Source organism: Callionymus lyra, chromosome 1 (genome assembly GCF_982586985.1).
Source record: "Callionymus lyra chromosome 1, fCalLyr1.hap1.1, whole genome shotgun sequence".
NCBI lineage: Eukaryota > Metazoa > Chordata > Actinopteri > Syngnathiformes > Callionymidae > Callionymus > Callionymus lyra.
The window spans coordinates 17,230,123-17,250,237 of record NC_141818.1 but is presented as its reverse complement, the minus strand read 5'-3'; the positions used below and the strand labels follow the sequence as shown (position 1 = coordinate 17,250,237).

At 39.2% G+C, this 20,115-nt stretch overlaps 2 protein-coding genes across 5 annotated transcripts; both read right to left on the bottom strand.

Moving 5' to 3' along the window:
- Window positions 1–1,745: 1,745 nt before the first annotated feature.
- LOC148088225 (TBC1 domain family member 10A-like) lies at window positions 1,746–14,094 on the bottom strand. 3 transcript variants are annotated; one of them, XM_087795095.1, is made up of 10 exons: window positions 13,810–14,094; window positions 13,334–13,724; window positions 9,810–9,909; window positions 8,431–8,538; window positions 7,413–7,519; window positions 7,228–7,342; window positions 5,866–5,931; window positions 5,440–5,629; window positions 5,222–5,376; window positions 1,746–4,043 (listed from the first exon to the last, which is right to left on the bottom strand). In XM_087795095.1, exons 2-10 carry the CDS (start codon window positions 13,513–13,515, stop codon window positions 3,384–3,386), a joined length of 1,683 nt encoding a protein of 560 aa, XP_087651221.1. In that variant the 5' UTR covers window positions 13,516–13,724; window positions 13,810–14,094; the 3' UTR covers window positions 1,746–3,383. The 3 variants fall into 3 exon arrangements, with proteins under 3 accessions (XP_087651221.1, XP_087651228.1, XP_087651229.1); XM_087795102.1 differs by having other exon boundaries at window positions 13,334–13,704; XM_087795103.1 differs by having other exon boundaries at window positions 13,334–13,658.
- A 177-nt stretch (window positions 14,095–14,271) lies between these two features.
- Window positions 14,272–20,067, bottom strand: sf3a1 (splicing factor 3a, subunit 1). Of its 2 annotated transcripts, none has more exons than XM_087795045.1 (16): window positions 19,985–20,067; window positions 19,793–19,884; window positions 18,892–18,998; window positions 18,611–18,803; window positions 18,271–18,522; window positions 18,067–18,141; window positions 17,827–17,977; window positions 17,556–17,752; window positions 16,531–16,648; window positions 16,153–16,460; window positions 15,839–16,078; window positions 15,568–15,769; window positions 15,320–15,492; window positions 15,107–15,208; window positions 14,962–15,033; window positions 14,272–14,879 (listed from the first exon to the last, which is right to left on the bottom strand). In XM_087795045.1, exons 2-16 carry the CDS (start codon window positions 19,838–19,840, stop codon window positions 14,778–14,780), a joined length of 2,340 nt encoding a protein of 779 aa, XP_087651171.1. In that variant the 5' UTR covers window positions 19,841–19,884; window positions 19,985–20,067; the 3' UTR covers window positions 14,272–14,777. The 2 variants fall into 2 exon arrangements, with proteins under 2 accessions (XP_087651171.1, XP_087651182.1); XM_087795056.1 differs by having other exon boundaries at window positions 18,892–18,995.
- Between the last annotated feature and the right edge of the window lie 48 nt (window positions 20,068–20,115).

Here is a 20,115-nt window from a genome sequence, read left to right as displayed (position 1 = left end):
ATAAAGAACATGACGTTTTCCAGATCAGAGAGGCCAAACCTGATACACACATAATACACACAACAGTTTTGGTGATATTCTGTCAATTGATCTCTGTGGGGTGGACTGTTAGGATTAGTCTAAAAGCATAAAAGATAAAGATAAAAACATGATCCAGACCAAGACAGGAACGACATCACATATAAGTTGTCTCGAGACCAAGACCAGACACTATGTTAGTAAATGCATCTCATAGCCCCAACCACTAATGTCACTGGTCCACAACAAAATGGCTGCGGATTATTTGAAAAGACAGATAAAAACGATGAAAATGGGAATGCAAAATAGAGATAACCCTTGTGTTCTTTTTATTTTTGGTCGGTCCTAAGGCAGTATTTTCCTGTGTCCGGTTTTCTGTAGGTTTCTGCCCTAAAGAAGAGTCGTTCACATCTGGAATGGATCGAAAGAAAATCTATATAACTTAATTAACCAAGCTTAACTGTAAATTTAAAACCTCCGACAAACAGAATGTAAAGGTTGATTTGTAAAGTCTGTGGGCCTCATGTTGCCTGCGGGTTAATAAGCATTATCAGTCCAATGATCTCTGATCAACCATCATAACCAATGAAATACTATTTGCTGTTCAACAGACACTAGATGTGTCTGTAGGTGACAGTATTTTTTTAATCTGCTCAATTTTTGTTTTTAATCTAAATTTGATGCTTTTTCAAGTGCATCAAAATGTATTGTTCGCATTACTTTGTTATATTAAAGCCTTTTGTCACCTACTGCTAACAAAATACACAACAGGAAACGTGTTAATTTATTATCCCAGGTTGTTTTTGTTCACCTCTTACTCCTTTGAACTAATGCTTCCTTCTATTCTAAATATTATGTTCATGTCAAAACAAGAAACCTGTTTAATAAACAAGTTGCAGTTGTAATACTTGTTGCATCCTGGTTATTTACGTAAAACGTGAGTCACTTTGTTTTCTCTGTCAACAATCGTCTCGTAAATCTTTGGTTTTACTTTTTGCCACTTCCCTATTGTTCCCTTTCAGTCATATTTCCCAGCAGCCCAGAAGTCAATCACCTTCCTGTGGATGCCCAGCAACACACGGGTGGTCGAGGCAACGTGTGAGAAGTTCTTGTTGTGTGGATCCAGTTTTAAAAGGCATATGACATGATGCCAAGACATTAGATTTGTATTGTGTTTTAAGTTTCTGCTTAAAGAATAACGTGTAACTTTATGTACGAAAAAACATAGTATTTGATTTTTTTTTAAATACCCATTTATATATACTTTTCTTTCCTAAATATTTTTCATTTTTATTATTACAGTTGTATGGTTCTGGGCTTAAATTACTACAGTTTTGTCATTCCCTTTTATGCAATATTATTTTTTTATTTATATTTTTATTGTCCTAATGGAATAGTCATACATATATCCCATCACAAAATCAAAAGTTTTTTTATTTTCTAATTACTTAAATAAGAAAAAAGAACAACAGGGAAAATACTGACGGATGTTAAAATAAATTAAGCAAAAAAATATCTATATCGCAAGTTTAATAAGATTATTTGGATTCGGTTTCGTTAAATATGAGGGTCTTTGCATCACCTGAATTATCTTGCTTTACGTGGTGAACACGACTAACGGGGGGAAAAAAACGACATCTGGCGCCATCTGCCGGCGAGCACTTTACACCACAAGAAAATAAATGCTGTAAATACAAAGCAAATAAAAACCAACACGATTATTGCATTTTGTTTTTCATTTATTTGCAAAAATCTCCCCATGTGATGTCAGGACACTTCCCAGCTGTCACTCAAGTTCAATCACTCGCAGGTCAACTTAAAACAACAAACAATGCCAACTGGTTGACAAGCGTCGTACGATCTGGTTATAACAACATGCTGTTGATGGAGATTATCTTTCTTATCACGCATCCAAAATATATCAATAGAAATCACAACTTGAACGTTAAGTTAAAAACAGGACAGCCAGGCGAAAGGTCGTGTACATATACAAGCAACTAAAAACTATTGCATAAAGAAAAGTGAAACATTGTGATCAATATAGACAGATTTTCTTTAATCCAATAACTCGTTTCAAAAGTATTTACATGCTTATACGCGTCTCTTGTCTTTTCCCTTCGTGCTCAAACGCACTCGAGTGATTGTCCATCTACAGAGGCCGCCACTGAAATGTCACTTCTCTCCAGAGGATTTGAACCTCACACTGGACCACTGATACAGAACCATGTAGTGTTAAGGAGTCACAGTGTCCCCGGAAATAAAAGGCTGTTTCTACTTTAACAAGGTCGGTATTTGGCAGAAGGCAACATTTTGAACTGATAAGAGATTAAAAAACAAAAGGCATGTTCGTGTCAAGGGAGGAACGTCGTGTTCCCTCGCTTTCCTGCTCGACTCCCCCGCTCGGTTTGGCCAGTAAGAATTAGTGAAACCAAACAGTACAACTGATGCAAAAAGCTAAATAAATAACTGAAGACTCAGAAAATACTTCAGTTTCCTCAATCCAAAAGTTAAGACAACTCCACTCTGAACTCTGAATCCACCTCGCAGTCCTGCTGTGATTGGTTAAAACCAAGGAATATGCTGGTGTGGAACACAATTGAAATATAAGGCTTCTCTGTGACAACACTGCACCGACGATAGAATGCATTTAAAAAAAACAACAACATTATGAACATCTGCTGATTCAGGATCAGTTCAAGAGCGGAGAGGTCAGAGGTCATTAAGAAGTCCATCCTCTGACCTTTATAAGGAGCTGCAGTGTTTGTAGAAAGACCAACACAATATAAACCCTGCTGGTCATAATGTAACGGCTGATTGGAATCATGGAAGACGGTAAAGTGACTTTGACTTCATTGTGTGTAACAGTTTCAACAACATCAAACCACCAACATATCAACAGCAACTCACTTTCTTAGGCTTTCTCATTAGACTTTTGTGTGTTCAAATAAATGCTGACACTTCTTGTTACGTAACACGACACATGGGGATCGACGTCAAGATGATTGACAGGCTGTGGAGTGACAGTTATGATTGTAAGACATGTAAAGAGGAAGCAAAACACACTCGCTCTGTTGAACATGCTGACAACTTCCAGCTTTGTTTCCAGGAGGACGTGAAGCAAGATTGTCACTACACAACTTCTCTTAACGTCATGTTGATGTCTTTAGTGCGATCAAACAGCAGCATTTGATTATAGTGTAGTTGTGTGTCTTCGGCCAGAAAGGTGTGTAATTTTGCTCTTTGGATGTGGTCAGCGAAACACTGTCGGACCAGATGAGAAAGCAACGTGTGCGTGTGTGTAAAGTGTGTGTGTGTAAAGTGTGTGGCTGATGATGCTGGTGCTTGTGTCTCTCACACACTCACAGTTACAGGTATGTGTCCTGCTCTGTGCTGCTAATGCTTTGTGTGGATTTTTGGAGACACTCTTTGGCAGGAGGTTGATCAACAGGAGGTTGATCAGCAACAGGTTGATCAGTTAGAGGTTGATCAGCAACAGGTTGATCAGTTAGAGGTTGATCAGTTAGAGGTTGATCAGTAAGAGGTTGATCAGTAAGAGGTTGATCAGCAACAGGTTGATCAGCAAGAGGTTGATCAGTAACAGGTTGATCCTCAAGAGGTTGATCAGCAGGTGGCGCCGTCTGCAGCAGAGAAGAGTCTGTTTCAGTCTGTGGCGTCTCTCTGTCTGCAGGTGGCGCTGGAGGATCAGCTGGAGGATCAGCTGCAGGAGCAGGACTGTCAATGGGGAGCGGATACGGGTTCGGAATCTCCACCAGAGGCGCCTTGTTCTTGCTCTTCCTCGAGCCCTTCTTGTCCTTCCTCAGCGGCAGCGTGGGCGTCTCCAGCACGATGGTGGGGTTCTGCTGCAGGTCCTGGCGCCGCGGCGGGTCGGCCAGCATGATGAGGCGAGCGCCGTGCATCCTGGGAGGAGATTTGAAGTTGAGCTCGCCGCGGTTCTTCTTCCAGCGCTTCAGCTGGCTGTGATTCTCCCTCTCCACGTCTCGGGCCGTCACCGGGACCTCCAGGATCTGACGCAGACACAAAAGAGTCATTGACGGCGGTTTCCGACGGAAGGGAAGAGCGAGTGGAACATGGGTGTCAGGGTTTTTGACAGTTCTGCACACAAGAGCCGCTTTTGTCTGCGTGAACAGAGACGCAACACAAGAAACGGGACGTTGACTCCGTCCAGAAGTCAGTGAAGAGTTTATAATCTGTTCCTGTCTTCAACTCACTTTGACTGCAGGATTTAAAGTTCATCTTTCCTTCATTTCTTTGCTAAAAAACTTCAGGCTTATAAATTACTTACTTTTATTCATGCGTGTGCTGCCCCCTAAAGGTGGAAATATTGATGATCAAGTTTAAAGTTGAAATACTTAAGTAGTATAATTAAAAAAACAATTCTCAATTACTGATTAAACATTATTAAAGTATGAATAAAATGCTATTAAACACTGACTGAGCTCAATATATGGTAACAAAAAAAAAAAAAGATCTGTAAATCTAATACATCTCTTATTATTGTTATTTTCATTTAAATGCATATAAAAGAAAGAATAAATGCAGTTCCATTCCCATTTTTGCATTTGAGTCAGGGCTGAATATGGCTGTGTTCTTTTGCCTGAATTATTATAAAATGAAAATAAAACATCAACACCTCAACAAAAGAAGAATAACAAAAAAGAAACAAAGAAAAAATGTTAAAATTGAAATCCCTTGAATAAATAAACTAATCAATAGCATTTATATTATATACTTCCAGCCATGATGCTGAACTGATGCTGTGTTTATCTTCTTTTATTATCAATTTTAAACATAAGACTAATATCTTTTTGTTTTGGTTCTTCATGAACTCACATGGTTCTTCGAAAAGGTTGAGACTTTCTTCTACATCAATATTTAAAAACATAGTATTGACATTTATTACTAAATTATCAAAATAAAATCATTCTTTGTCAAGAGCTAATTGTTGTTTTTCTCACATCAAATAAATCAGTACTTCCATCAGCACATCATTTGCAGAGGGAACCAAGTCAGACTTTTAACTGCTTTATGATCCATTATCCCTCAAAAGTTTCTGTGGTTGTCAGACTTTTACATCAAGAACTTATTAGGGGAAGTGAAATTAACTCAAAATATATTGGAGAAAGAGTGTGTTACATAATGACAAGTGTTTACTCAATCATGAAGGAAGCAAAAGAGTTCTCACCTCTCGGACCAGGAAGCCCTCCTGCATGTATCTGGGCTCGATGGCTCGGAGAAGCTCCATGGTTTCGTACTGACCCTGACACGCCTTCAGCTTCTCCCGAGTTCCCAGCATAGACTTGAGCAGCACCAGACCCACTCTGAATATGATCTTCACTCCTGAGAGGTAAAGAAATATTGAATTCACTTTCTAAATCGACTTCAAGAGACTTGAGTTCTCACCGTCGCAGAGGAACATGTCCCACACCCGCAGCACTGAGGCCCAGGGCAGCGTCCTGGAGAAGGCGCACATGAACCACTCCGTCATGTAGAGGATGGGGTCGATCTTGTGCTTCTCCAGGTGGCGGTAGGAAAGCGGGGAGGTGCGTCGCAGCAGAGCGAAGAGGATCTCGCCGTCCAACTGGATCGCTTCCTGAAGGTCACACGGGTGAGAAACAACATGAACGTTGATTCCATACCAGAACACATGTTGTCGTTTATTAGGTCTCTTCAAGCTTCCATCCAATTAAACTTAATAAAGTGTGAACACTTATTAAACTTCTTTTTACTGTTACAGTCAACTACACTTTTATAGTCGAATCACAGCTTTATTAAGAAAAACACAAAGAGCTTCAGTCTTTAAAAGTTGCTGATGTGCAGCAGCCTCACCAGGCCCGGGCTGTAGTAGCCAGGAAGATACTTCTCACAGATCTGCACCAGTCCCCAGAAGGCATCCTGTGGAAAAACATACAGATGGTGATGTCAGACGGTCTGGAGGACATTTATCTGCGCTCACATGCGAGCAACGCTGGAACAGGAAATTGCTTCTTTTGATAATAAAAGTAAAAGAAACAGCCCCTTTTTTTTAAACTGACTCCTGTGGACTTGGTTTGACGTCGAGAGTCGAGTAAATGAACTGGTAAATACTGAAAGTGTTCTATTGATGTGGGCTGATACACAACTGCTACACAACTGCTACACAACTGTAGAGGCTGTAACCACTTCTCCACCTCGTCCTTCGACTATTACCATGATGGATAAAATAACGTTTTTTGGCATATTAAATATTGTTATGCAACTAACACTGCAAATCAAATAAAAAGGGGGAAATAAGCAAACGTATTATGAAAGAAATATGAAATTAAATTAGTTTTAGTTTGTGGGTTAACAACTTGCCTACATTGGGAGTATGGAAAAAAATATTGAATGGTTCAATTTACTCGATCAAACTTTCAGCCAATCCGGTGACCTAGTACGATCACATGACGATCGAAGTCTTTACTGACTTTTTTAACATCTTTTTTTCTTTTTTTTTTTAAAGGCAACAAACTACAATAGTGTATATTGAGGTAAATAAAATAAAATAATTATTGGAATCAAACCATGTATAAAAAAATGTTTCCTTTTCCTTTTCTTTCAATTATTAAAATATAAACTATTGAATTCAAGTGTTAAAATAAGTTAAATGCTAACAACTTAATTTCAATATATATATATATATATATATATATATATATATATATATGTATATATATATATATATATTATATGTATTATCAACGACCAATTATATATATATATATATATATATATATATATATATATATATATATATGTAAAAAGATATTCTGATTGCACTTCCACAAGGAGGAACATACTGACAACTCAGTGTTAACACTATTTTTAATCAGTCATCGCTTTATTTATTCTGTTGAACTTTTTTCTCAACCCACAGGCAAGTGTTATGTGTGTTATTTATCACACTTTTTAAATTATCAGGGCGAGGCTGTTGAGGTGGAGTCACTTCAGAAGACAAACGCAGCTTCTCTTGGTAAAACATGATCAGATAATATCTTTCTTAACTGTTTACAGTGACTATGTAAAAATATCCAAATAAAATGAGACCAAACAGTCATCGTCAATCACTTGTTATGATGTTATTTCCACAAACAACCCTTTTTTTAAATGTATTATCAACGACCAATTATTCAGCTTCACTTTGGCTCCAGTCAGATGAAAACTGTGGATTACCTCAGCAGGCATGTGCATGAGCAGCACAGCTGCGATGGGAGCCTGAGCTTGACAGTATCCCTCCTCGGGTCGGTACAGAGTGTAGGCCTTCAGCACCCGGAACAGATCCTTCTGCCTGCGGAGACACAGAAGACTATTAAACAACCGTCCATCAAGGATTATTATCAACTTCTTTCTGGACTCACCCGTGTCCTCCTCGTGACACAAACATCTCGTGGAATGGAAACTGACGATGCAGATCTTTCTCAATGACGTCGACCCATTTGGGGTCCCCTGGTTGACTGTCCAGCTCCTGACACATGGATAAGGAAACCCCTGGTTAGCTAATCAATACAGTCCATTGTCCTGAGCCGTCCTTTATTCACGGTTACTATGGTAGTTAATCAGAATATTGAATGGTTGAATTTAACATTTTAACTGTTGAAACTATACAGTTTTCTAAGCATTGAATTAGATACGTTATTGAATACATTTATTTTAAAAGATACTAAAAGGTTGAATTAGTTTTTAATGAATATTTAAATTCAACAATTGTATAATGAAAGGTTCAATATGTTTTTTAATAACTCAATTAAGGAAATACTAAAAGAGATTGTTTTTTTTGTTTTTTGTTTTTTTTACACACATAGAGTTCGATATTCTAATTCCAATTAATCAAAACTAAATTAAATCTTTTTTTTTTTAAAGTTCATAGCCTTTTACATTTGTATAAAAACGTTTGTCAAGTGGTCGCCTGCACGTTGCATTGGCTGTAAGTACTATTATCTGGTGGCATTATTATGCTCACAATTTTATTTCAATGGCTATTAATTTTAAAATACTGAATTTAGAAAATTATTATTATTAAATAATATTTAAATTAAATTAAATTATCAAACTATGTGTACAAATACTAATTCATTTTGAATTTGAATCATTTACAAAAAAGTAATCTTGAAAAAATAAAACTTTCAATATACAAACCATTCACTTCCATTATTTACAAATATAAACATTAAATATTTTGATGGCACTGATATAATTCCATACACTGACAATGCAAAAATGAGTCAAATAGTTCAAGTCAAATATCATTAATATCCAGGTAGTAACTTTCATTTCTCGGCCTCAATAGAAACACCAGAGTAAAGCCACAGTTTCAGTTACTGATGTCGATAGCGGTTTTAAAGAAGAAGAAAGAAGTGAGAGCAGCGGCTGTCTGACCTGGAACTTCCCTTGGTTCTGCTCTCGTTTCACTTTCCCTCCAGACAGGTAGAGCCAAGCTCGACCTCGCAGCGCAGGTGGGATTCCTTTCTGGCAGCGCAGCCTCACCTGAGCGGCAGAAAAAAGATGCAGAAGCATTTATCAGAGGGGAGAGTTTCACCTTCACGTCTACAGTTCAAACCATCACTGCACACACACGGTGACTGGCTAAGAACAACACATGACTTCAGTTTCCACTCTTGTGTGGTCAAATCTCAGTTTGGGTTAAACTAGGGAGTCTGAAAGTCTGATAAGCCGCCGTTTCTGTGCAGAGGTATGTGACCTATTACATCACTGGTGTGCCGGGACCATAAGCAGTAGACGCCACTGACTGCTGGTACAACTCCTGCACTCTGGATCTTTTACAACATCATTGAACAAAATGTGTTTGAATAAGAACGACAGCCGTCATATTTTATAAGCTTCACAGAGACGACCAAACAAACCAGGGGACTCAAAACGTTTTCAGACGAGGTGAAAATGATCACAGGCGTTTGTGAATAGTGACATCATACCAAGAGTTATTTCATTCAGAAGTTCAAAATAAAAAAGTGGTTGTATATTCTACCATTTTAAAACATTGACAACTTTTTCACAGGCCAACATTGAAAGTATTTAGAAAAGAGAATTTACACCTACGTTCTCTCTGTAGGGTTTAATTTGACTCATGGGATTTTGCCATAAAAAGCTTCTTACATTCATACATTTTAAATTATATATCATTTGTGCATTTTACATTATCTGGTTTAATAATAAATTGGAGGCCACAGGTCACATTATAATTACATATTTATGTATACAATTACTAAATCACACTTTGGACATGCCTGAAATAAACACTTTTCTTTCACACTCAAATAAAATAACATATACATTTTAATTGAGAGAAAAATTAGTGTAAAGTAGCTTGAAAACTATTCATAACACAGAAAAAGTGCCCACATTTGCGATCCTGAACAGACAATGTGGAGCATGAAAACAATGACCTTCAGTTTGTGATGCAAGTTGGCACATTCCTCCCTGTGCACTTGACTACACATAGTCTATACACACATCAACACACATGGCGTATTTAGACTGTCTCCTCAGAGCAGAAGTCGGTGGAGCCCCACCCTGAATAAGAAAAACATTTGTCACATGTTGCGTGGTGTAATGACTGGATAGGTCAGGTCCTGCCCTGCTGCTGCTGACTCATGGAAATGAGGTTAGGTTGCACCTCCGTGTGGAATCGCTGAAAGATCTTCCCCAGGTAGGCAAAGAGAAGCCGCCTACGTCATGTTCTCAAGAGCGCGCGAGCAAACAATTTCATCATTGGATCCACTGTTCAGGAAAACACTGACCTTGTTATATCTCTTGATCATCCACTTGTCCCAGTGGTTCAGCATGTCCAGCCACTTCACCTCCCTCTGCCTCAGGACGGCAGTGGGCACATCCTGAGCTCTGAGAAGACAAGGAACAGACATATCAAGACATGAACAGTTAAACGCTGCTCATAATTTAAATCAGCATTTTTATTTTGTTTTTAAAAATTCCCCGCAGGCTTGAACAAAAGCGTGCAACAAAAAAATAAAATAAAATAAAATATTGCAGATCAGAAGACATCAAAGTAGGACTGTGAATACCGGTACTGATGCCGTCACATGGATACATATAACATTAATTATTACAAAAGAAGGTTACATTACACCTAACAGAAATGTTGAGTTCAAATTTTCAGCTTTGGTATATTGCCTTTCTGCTTGGAAGCCGTTTTCTTAAAAAAAAATTATAAATAACATTTCCAGCGCAAACGAACGCTTTTCTAACAAAAAAAAAACTTGATAGTTATAGGATTTATAGTTGATAGGATTTTTATAATTATACATGTTTACAGAAACTTGGCAATGTGTTTCTATACTGTATTCTATACTACCAAAGCATTTCTGTCGGTGCCTCCAAAAAACGAAAGTTTGATATCCAGCCCTGTATTAAAGTAAAACACTACATTTGTTATAACAAAAAGAATATTAAAAATAAATAAATTAAGCACTCGAATGTTGTCTCAGCAGTTTGACATCATCACGAGAAGCCTCCCTCTTTGGGCATAGGATCTTCATGTGTGGCCCTCGGTCTTATAAAAACACTCCAAAGAACAAGAATAGCCACCAGCTTGCGACCATTTAATGATGTAACATGTTTAGACTCAAAGAGGATTTTTCCTGTGATGTACCTTAAACATTTTAGGTGAGACCACGACAACAACTAACAAACGTTGTATTTATCAAATGAAAAGGAGAACCGCTAGCAGACTGGAACCAACATCACGAGCGAGGTCTGATGTTTAACCGAGCAATACAATTATCTCATCAGGACAAGCCTGTAATTCCTCCCAGCACAACTTCAAAGATCTTTTTTAACTCAAGGACCTTCGTCTTTTATTTCGAGGAGCGGTGAGGCCGTGCAGCAATATGGTGAAGTGCTGCCTCAGCTTCCAAAGAGGAGAGACATTACTTTAGATCAGTGCCAAGCAGCGCAAGTACAACCCAGCGTTTGTGGACACATGGAGCCAAGAGAGGCCCTGCAGTTACTGGGCACAAATGTTGTGGCTGCCAGAGCCTCAGAGTCAGGAAGTATCCAGCTTTCCAAGTAATGTATCCAGGATTTAGGACGAATACATCATTTGAAATCGTTTACAGGAAATGGTATTGTCAGGATATTGTTGTGAAAGGGTCAGAAAATGCTGAGCTAAAGAGTCAGCTCAGTTAGCTAAGAGCTACAGCTGCTGCTACATATAAAAAAGAGGGTTAAAGTCAGATATTTGGGAGCATGTAGCAACACTCCAGCACATGTCTCGACAACCAACACTTATTGGACACTCCCCGCCAATTTTTTCAGAAATCATTTATAGTAAAGGGTGACAATTTGCAGTAACAGTGTAAGGAAAAGCTGTGAATATGTAGATTTACTGTGAATACATTTCAACATATACAGCATGGTGTATAGGGGTTCTAAATGATCAACTCAAAATATGAATTCTGTTCCAATTAATAGACTTGTCATCCATGTCATTATTACTAGTATACATTAGGGGCCTGAATTGCCAAGAATCTGGCGATACGTTACATACATAATTTTACTTAAGATGGATCAGACTAGGAAAGGTTCTATTTATAATGCAAGTAAAAAAACAATTTATTTAGCATCTGGTCACATAATTATATGGAAATTGGGTGAGAGGGAATGACCAGGAGTTATTTAGCGTTGCTAAGGGATAAACACAAGATTCTTAATGTGTTTTGAACTTGAGGTTTATTCGATGTCAGGAAATGAAGAATAAAAAAGGACTATTTTTAAAGTAATATACAATAAGCACATCATCTAACCTAATGGCACCAGCAGGACCTAGTTAGACTTGTTGGTGAATCATTAACCGACAAGTTTTAATTTTACATTAAACACTGAGCTCTTAAAAAGGTTTAAGTGTATATATATTTTTTTATCTTATCAGTGTGAAGCAGTGTTTGGTTTATTCATGAGTTAAAATTCTGTTTGCTGAAAGGCAGGGACATAAAAACCTTCTTAATTAGATTCATAGTCCTGAAATCACATTTGAAATCACATGGCTTGTTTTCCCAAATCCAACCCTCGACTTGAGCAAGAGGAACTCCCACAATCTGATAACATACAGTGACAGAATAGGATCTTGTTACCCCTCAACGTGCACACGTTTTAAAAACACTAAACAGAAACACGGTTCAATAGCTGCAGGAAAACAATTAACCAGTCAAATGTTTGTTGGTCACACAAAAAGGTTTTATCGCAGATGAGAGCTTAAGAGTTCAAGTAGGTGAGTGAGCATTTAAGAAGCTCGTAGTTTGACTCTAAATAGACGGTGTTGTGTCTCGTCGTCCTGGTCTGATCCCATAATCAGTCCTGGCACCATCGTCCGGAAGATGAGACTAGAATTTCCCCCAATTGAAATGATTAAACTGTCTGAGCTTTGCTTTTTTTTTTTTAATGTGGGAGGTTTGTGTGGCTAATGTTGGATTCTGACCAAATGACAAGATGTTAGCAGAAAATAAAAAGCAGGCCTACATGGGAACACTTGAAACAATGGTGAGATAGAAAAGCAAGATGTAAACAAAATGAACAATTTTACCAATAATATGTTAACTTAACCCAACAGTTTGATCTTATATTTTAGGTGGAAACGGGTAAATATATTTATAGATAAATATTATAATGCCATGATCTAGGTTATCTTATCGTCTTTATGGATTTATGGAGTCTACTGACTCCTTTAAGAAACATCTTAAGACATTTTTATTTGTTCAGGCGTTTCCTTGATTTTCTGGAACTCCTGTTGTGTTATCAGTTTTATCTTGATCTTTAAAGTTTATACTTTATTGAATATTGTTTTGATTCTTTAAGCGCTTTGTGACCCTGGTCTGGAAAAGCGCTATACAAATAAAAATGACTTACTTACTTACTTAAAGATCATCATAACAATACATATATAAACTTGTGTGTTTGTGTTTGGTCTGATCTGTCATCTAACCTTCAGGCAGTGGCAACAACTGAACTTGCAGTATTATTAATGACACAAAAATGTATTTAGGAGTGTTGTTGTATTGGTTGTAAAGATGATGTCAGTGAGCAAATATCTACAGTATCTATCGAACAAATTCTTCAAGACATTAGAAAAAAACAAAAAACAAAGGCCACTTTGTTTGCCTTTAACATGAAACGTCCATGACTCACTTGTCACAGAAACAAAGATTATTTGTTCTTCATAAATAAAGACTCGTTCCAGTGACAGATGAAAGTGAGCCCATCATGTCACACCCCAAACAAAAAAAACACCAAACTTCACACTGAGACTTACGATTCCTCCGAGTACTGCTGAGCTCCTCCGATGAATCCATATTTGTCCGTTTGTCTCTCGCTGGTGAAGCCGTTCATCTCGGAGTCGGAACCGAGCGAGCTCTCGTCTCCCATGTGGCTGCTGCTGATGGTCCGGATGCTGCGGGTGTCGAAGGAATCCCGGCCGTTCAGTGTCTTGGCCATGGTGGCGGTGGTAGCAGAGCAGCAGCTAGCAGGCTAGCTAACGTCACAGCGTTTGTTGACAGCACTCGAGTCAAAAGTCTTCCCCCGCATATGTTGAACCGTCGAACCCGGGCGAGGCCATCGATCCGAGCGGTTGGTCGAGACTAGTAGGAGCCGCTGGTTAACCCATCGAAAGTTAACTGTGTTTCACTGAAAAAAACGCCAGGTAACTGAGAAGCAGAGATTTAACGTTAGCTAGCTCGGATGGCTAACGCAAAGTTAGCGCAAAAACTTTTCCCTTCGCTTCGAGCTTACCTCAACTAAGTAGTGCGTTTTTCATTGTTGGCGACTCGCTAAGCGGATTATCCTGACAAGTCTCCGGCTTATTCGGGCTTAGTTTGATGTCCTGACACCCGCGCCTGGACGGACGACTCCCGACGGTAGAGACACCCAGAGCTCTTTAGCAGCCCTGCTGGCTCAGCAGCACGAGCGCCTCTAGCCGCTGCCCGCGGTACTGCAGCGAGGAACATTGCGTTCAATTAAACAAACACACACACCAGTAGCATAACTACATCACATGCTTCTGCAATATGAATATGAATAAAGGATTTTCTAGGGAGGAAGAATTGAAAATTGTCCCAATTGTTTTTTTTGTTTTTTAAATAGAAGTTCAATTATATTGAAGTAAACAAGCCCCAAGTGGGCTCATTGAATATCCAAAACCCATTTTATTCAAGTTAAAGTCTTGCACGAACGAATAAAAGCACAACAAAGATGTACAGAATACGTCGTCTTTTTATTATGAATTCAAAACGTTTGAAATCACTCGTTTCAAATAGTTACACTTTAAAAAATGAAGCATGACAAATCCATGACATTAACAAGTTTCCAAAACGAATACAATTTTTGTTATGGCCAAGGGAAAGAAAGTGACAAAACAAAAATAAGCTTAATTTTTTTTTTACTCCTAACCAAACAAGAATAACTACCTTTTTTTAAATACATGCAGATGACAGGATATTCCATTTCTCAATGTAATGGTCACATATTTAAGTTTCTTATTCTTTTATCCAACGAATATAATCAGGACATTACAGTTGGCGAGTTATATTCATCACTTAGTCAACCATGAGTCACATTTCTAATGCATTCTGGCTACACAGGTTGACTCATTATTGGACACACATTACAAATCACCTTTTTTTTGGGGTAAAGAAAAAAGTATATTAAAAAACCAGAGGCAAAAACACATCCAACATATGGAGCGTTTTGTCTTTCCCGGCTCACTTCTTTCTTCCACCTCTCTCTTTCAATGCCAAATGGATCACCGACCCGTTGTTCATGTTGTAAAAAGCAAGCGAGTTGGAATCTTTGATGAAGATACCCTGAAAAATCGAAATAAAAAGGTCATTCATATTAGATTGTAGAAACATATTTGGTCTTTAGTGTTTCAACCGATATATTTACCTCGTACTGCAACTTTTGTTTTCCTGACGGCATGCCAGTCGCCTCATGGATCTTGAGTTTAATAACAGACACCTGCAGAGACATTTGGTCCATCAGAAACATCCAGAGGTTGAGAACCAAACCACCACACAAATTCTCCACCTACCTGGTCTGTGAGCGGGACGGTGAAATTCAGCACCTGGCCAGTAAGCTTCCATTCTGACTTATCCTGCATGTTGGGGACCTGTACCTTAACCGCCACTGGACCCTGGAGTAACAATGGGAAGAGAAATTATTGAAGGTATATCACTTGTTATTATAGAAGCCATCTATAGATTTTAAACATCAAAGTTGTGATGGGTCCGTCTAATAAACCAACCTTGTTTCTACGAAGGAACTCATCCTCCGGCATGAGGTTGTCCTCCGTTTTCATCTTCTTGTTCATTGGCTCATCATCATACGGGTGATGATGGTGATGATGATGCAGGGGTGGACGGGGTGGTGGTGCGGGAACGCTGGGAGGTTGTGGAACCGGAGGAGCTGGGACAAATGCTAAAAAAAGAGACACGCAATATGTATTAAATAAAGGCATCTTTGATGATGTGTTTTAAGCAGCCTTCGTCTTACCAGCCGGAACCACCATGGGTGGTGGTCTTGGCGCCATCAGATGGGCTCCTGGCGGTGGCATGGGAACCACATTGATGCGAGGACCGGGGATCATGGGAGGCATCTGTGCTAGAACTTGGCCCGGACCAAGACGCACCACGGGAGACACTGGCGGCCTCGGAAGGACAGCGGAGAGAAGAGTGGTGCGCACCTGTGGTGCCATCTATCAAGACAACGATCACAGTCAATAAAAACATCTCAACGTGATCCATGTTATTTCAAGGTGACTTACAGACATGGGCGGACGAGCCATGGTCATCTGAGGGTTAGGTTTGAGCATACTAGCTGAAGACTGCATTGAAGGGTGGTGCATTTCGTTTGGCTTGCTCGGGCCAATTTTCTCCTTGTTGTCGTCTTCTCCGACCAGCCCTTTGGCCTTGTGAATGGCTTCGATCTGCTCCTGCAGGGTGATGTTAGCCTGAGCGGCTTGCTGGGTTCGAGCCATGCTGCCTGAATGTCCATCCCAGGTAACCTGAATCAAAGAAAACCTCATGTATAATAATCAAACACTTCTAGGTTAATTCGATCTAATAAGGTTGTACAAACCTTCTCCTCTGGCTTCTGGATTTCTTCTTCTCCGATCTTCTTACCGATGGCCGTCTCCTCAACACCAAAGATGTCGGTACGTCTCTCGGCCAGCTGTTTCAGGCTGCTCTCGATATCCAGACCGGGGGCGTACACCTCATCTTCGGTCTGTCGGTCCCTGATGCTGCGGTCTCTCTGCTCCAGCCAACGTGGATCCAGCAGACCGATGCGCATGTGCTCCTGCATCTTGCTGGCCAGGATCCTCTCGCCCGTGATGGGAGAGATGAGATACTCGTCTGTAGCCGTGATCGTCGGCATAGGTCTGGAGGCTGATGATAAAACAGGACACGTTAATGAGGTCCAGTTGCAGTGCATTTCTTAAAAGTCTGCAGATTCTACCTTTGGGATCGTAGTCTTTACGGATGATGACCTGGTCTGGAGTCGGGGGCAGTGGGGGTGGCATTGGGTTCTCTGGAGGCAGCGGTACCTTCATGCCATCATCCTCGTTATCAGATCCCTGGAGTAACAGGACATTATCACAATGTGGAATCACAGGTATAAAAAGCTAAGAAGGAATTTGTCAATTAACTGTCATGGTTCAAATTAAAAAATAAATTAAAAAATGTTATTTGATATAAAACTTTTTTCTCTTTCCTTTATACCATCACTTGGATGACACTGACCAGAATTCAAGAGTCACAACAGCAACAATATAACCCGTATTCAAATAAGGCTAAAAACAAATGAGGACAAGCAGAGTTTTGGTTGATGGATCTGGTTGCCCTCTACAAAGTGGAAAAGTATGGACTTTAATGTATATAGTTGTGGATTTTGCCATTTCATTTGCACATTTCTAACAGAAAATGTTTCAGTTTATTATACCAAAAGTGCTCATCATGACTTTGAATATATTGTAGTAGTTTGTTTTGTTGAAACTAAATCTTACCATCATCACCATTTTAATACATTATTTTTTACAATTTAATATAGTTGTGTACTTCAAAATACTAGATTCTTTTTATTATGGTATCAAAAATGTATTTAGGCATCAAAAAAAATGAACCATTGGAATCAAGTACTGAATCTTTGAAATCATGAGTTCCAAAATAAAAGGTAGAGAAAAAGTATTTTCTGTAGTAGGTTTTCAAGTTTTTCCCAAGTAAAAATATACAGCGGTGTTGTTTTCTTGGTACAAAATCGTCGAAATCTTGATAAAAGACATTTTTAATATCGCCAATCCCTACTGAGTATCATTTTTTTTGTTCAGTGAGCTGCGGCAAAGATGATTTTCATTGTACAATAGGCGACAGCTAGCTTTGATAAATACATGTTGTACAATTGTAAGTATTTACTATAAGGATTTAAAAATTCTTAAAAAACCAAACCCTTCTTAAAAACTCTTGTGTTTCAAGGTAAAACATTACCTCATCCATATCCTGAAGCTGAGTGTCTTGGTCTGGTTGTGACGGCATGACACTGCTCCTGTGTTCACGCTCGTCTTCCTCATCCTCACTTTCAACCTCCATCTCCACCTCCTCGCTCTCGCCATACTTCTCGTAGCGCTCTTGGATGAGGATACGAGCACCGAGCTCCTCTGGGGTGGTTGGTGGAGGGAAATGGCCTGGAAGACACGCAATTGTTTCATATTTCCGTGGACACAAAAACCCTTAGTCTGTGAATTTAAAACTTCATTACCATGCTCATTGGGCTGGAAGTCCACAGTCTCCACCACAACAAAGTCGTGCCAATCAATTTGAGCGTACGCAACTCTTTCCTTCTCTCGCTCCTCTTCCTCCTTTTTACGCTCGCGTTCCTGATACTTCGCCCACTCGACACGGTATCTCACCTGGTCGAAGGTGTTTCACATTATTTTCAATGAAAATAATCTTGATGGTAGGCATTCAATAAAAACAAAAGTTCAATCTCAAGCATTACCTGGTCCATGACATCTTTGGGGTTTTCTGATTCACGCTTCATCTTTGCCAGCAGGATTTTAGGAGGAATGAGAATCTGTGGGTTTGAAGAACAGGTAGAATATTCAGTTTAAAATCCCAGAAAAAGCGACAAAATGTTGCGTTTTTCCGTTCAGTGGCGCGTTTTTTATTGGTAAATATTTCCCTCTTCACAAATGTACACTACCTTGGTATACTGTTCCACAAGTTTGGTGAAGTAGTTGAAAAGGCTGTGCTGTGGTCGCAGGAAATCAAACTGGTAGTTCCTCTGTTCCCTCTGCATGAGCTGAGTGAGAAACTGGCGGCCATTACGGGCAACAAACTGGGCCGTCAACTTGACTACATCCAGATCGAATGCAGAGATCGATGGTGGGTCAGCGATGAACTCAAACTCCGCAGGGGGTTCTTTTGGAATCACAATCTCTGGGATCACCTGCACCTTTGCCCCGAATGAGTTAAGAAAGTGCCATTAACACACAAGATATGAAAAAGTCATTCAAGTATTTTGTTTACAAGACCAGTCCTACCTTCTGAGGCATCTGCATCGCCTGCTGCATAACCTTAGGCACCGCTGCAGATGGTTCCTGTGCTTTCCCTTCCTTAAATTCATTGACCTTGTGCCGGTAGTAGGCATGGTATGGATCGTTGGGGTTGAGGAAATTAAACTTGGGGTTGTTGATCTCATTTTGTCTGATTCTTGCTTCGAATTCAGGCCCATTTCTGTAAAACCAACGAGGCATTAGAATGGAGCTCACTCTATAGGTTTCACAAATACCAAGCTGGAATGAGAACACAATAAATAACCTACCTGGCAACAAAGCTGGCTGTTTTGTCAACAATGTTTCGGACTTCAGGAGGTGGGTATATGATACCCACGATGGGCTTGGTCGCAGGCGTTTCCTCTGCATCAGGCTGCTAAAAAGGATGAAGATTTACAAACAGAAAACTAAGAATAGCTAAAGTACAAGTTCAAGCAAAAAAAAGAAGTAATTAGAAAACATGACTTCACTTGAAAGTGAAGAAAAATGAATGAAGTCGATACATTCATCTGCAAGTCTGCCAAAATCTTTTCGATATATTGATTTGTTGTTTCTGATAACAACCCATTAAAATAAGTAAGTTATAATGTTTTGAAAGTCGGATTTAACAAAACGTCCACACTTTTACATGTGTATTGTCTTGTTTTTTAAGTGCTTTGTGACCCTGGTCTGCGAAAGGCGCTTGCCAAATTAGAATTACTTACTTACCTAAAATATTAAGTATTAAGAAGTTGAAGACAATTAAATTTCAAATAAAATAACATTTTCATCATATCATCTTTATCAATTAACCTTTACAATTTTTACACACATATCCAAATATATATATAAATAACGTCGTCGTTTCTTAGCGTTAATTTAAAATACACTATGCTTCAAAAAGCTGATAAAATACTATGATTAAAGACCAAAACAAGACACACACACAATAAAAGTTATAATATGCAAAGAAAAAAAGAAAAAGCAGTTACAAGTTTTGAATGAGCTGCAGATGCGAAGCCGAAAGTTAGCCAAAAAGCTAAGATGTTATTATCCTATTTTAAGCATCGTCTTTCCAAGCTTAACCTTTTCCGAATTTGATATCCGTGATTCATAACAAAAAAAAAGTATATTGTGTTAAACTCTAGTCAGTGCAAACCAATAGTTCATTGACTAGCTTAGCGGCGGTACCTTGTTGTTGGGCTCCTGCTGGATGATCTGAACAGGCCCGGGCGGCATGGTCGTAGTTCTGCGACGAACTGGAAGCGATCTTAAATCAACAACTAGAAACAATATGAAAATGAGTTTCTAGTGTAACCGTGTTGATACAATAAAAGATCGCTGAGCTAATACTCGAGAAAGAAACACTCTGTGAAGACTTACCGCGTCGTGCTAACGTTGAATCAACCTCAATGGACGCCTATTACTTCCGGGTAAAATCCCGCAGTGCATTGTGGAAGATGGAGTACTTTCTCGGTGTCGTCAAGGCGACAAGGCAGCAACAAGTCACTTGT

Coding starts and splice junctions, on each gene's coding strand:
- LOC148088225 (XM_087795095.1), bottom strand. CDS start 13,515: ATGGCCAAGACACTGAACGGCCGGGATTCCTTCGACACCCGCAGCATC. Junction 8,539..9,809: donor TGATCAAGAGATATAACAAG/GTCAGTGTTTTC, acceptor TCTGCCGCTCAG/GTGAGGCTGCGCTGCCAGAA. Junction 5,630..5,865: donor GCTACTACAGCCCGGGCCTG/GTGAGGCTGCTG, acceptor TGTGACCTTCAG/GAAGCGATCCAGTTGGACGG.
- sf3a1 (XM_087795045.1), bottom strand. CDS start 19,840: ATGCCGCCCGGGCCTGTTCAGATCATCCAGCAGGAGCCCAACAACAAG. Junction 18,999..19,792: donor AGCAGGAGCCCAACAACAAG/GTACCGCCGCTA, acceptor CATCCTTTTTAG/CAGCCTGATGCAGAGGAAAC. Junction 17,753..17,826: donor CTTCCAGCCCAATGAGCATG/GTAATGAAGTTT, acceptor CGTGTCTTCCAG/GCCATTTCCCTCCACCAACC.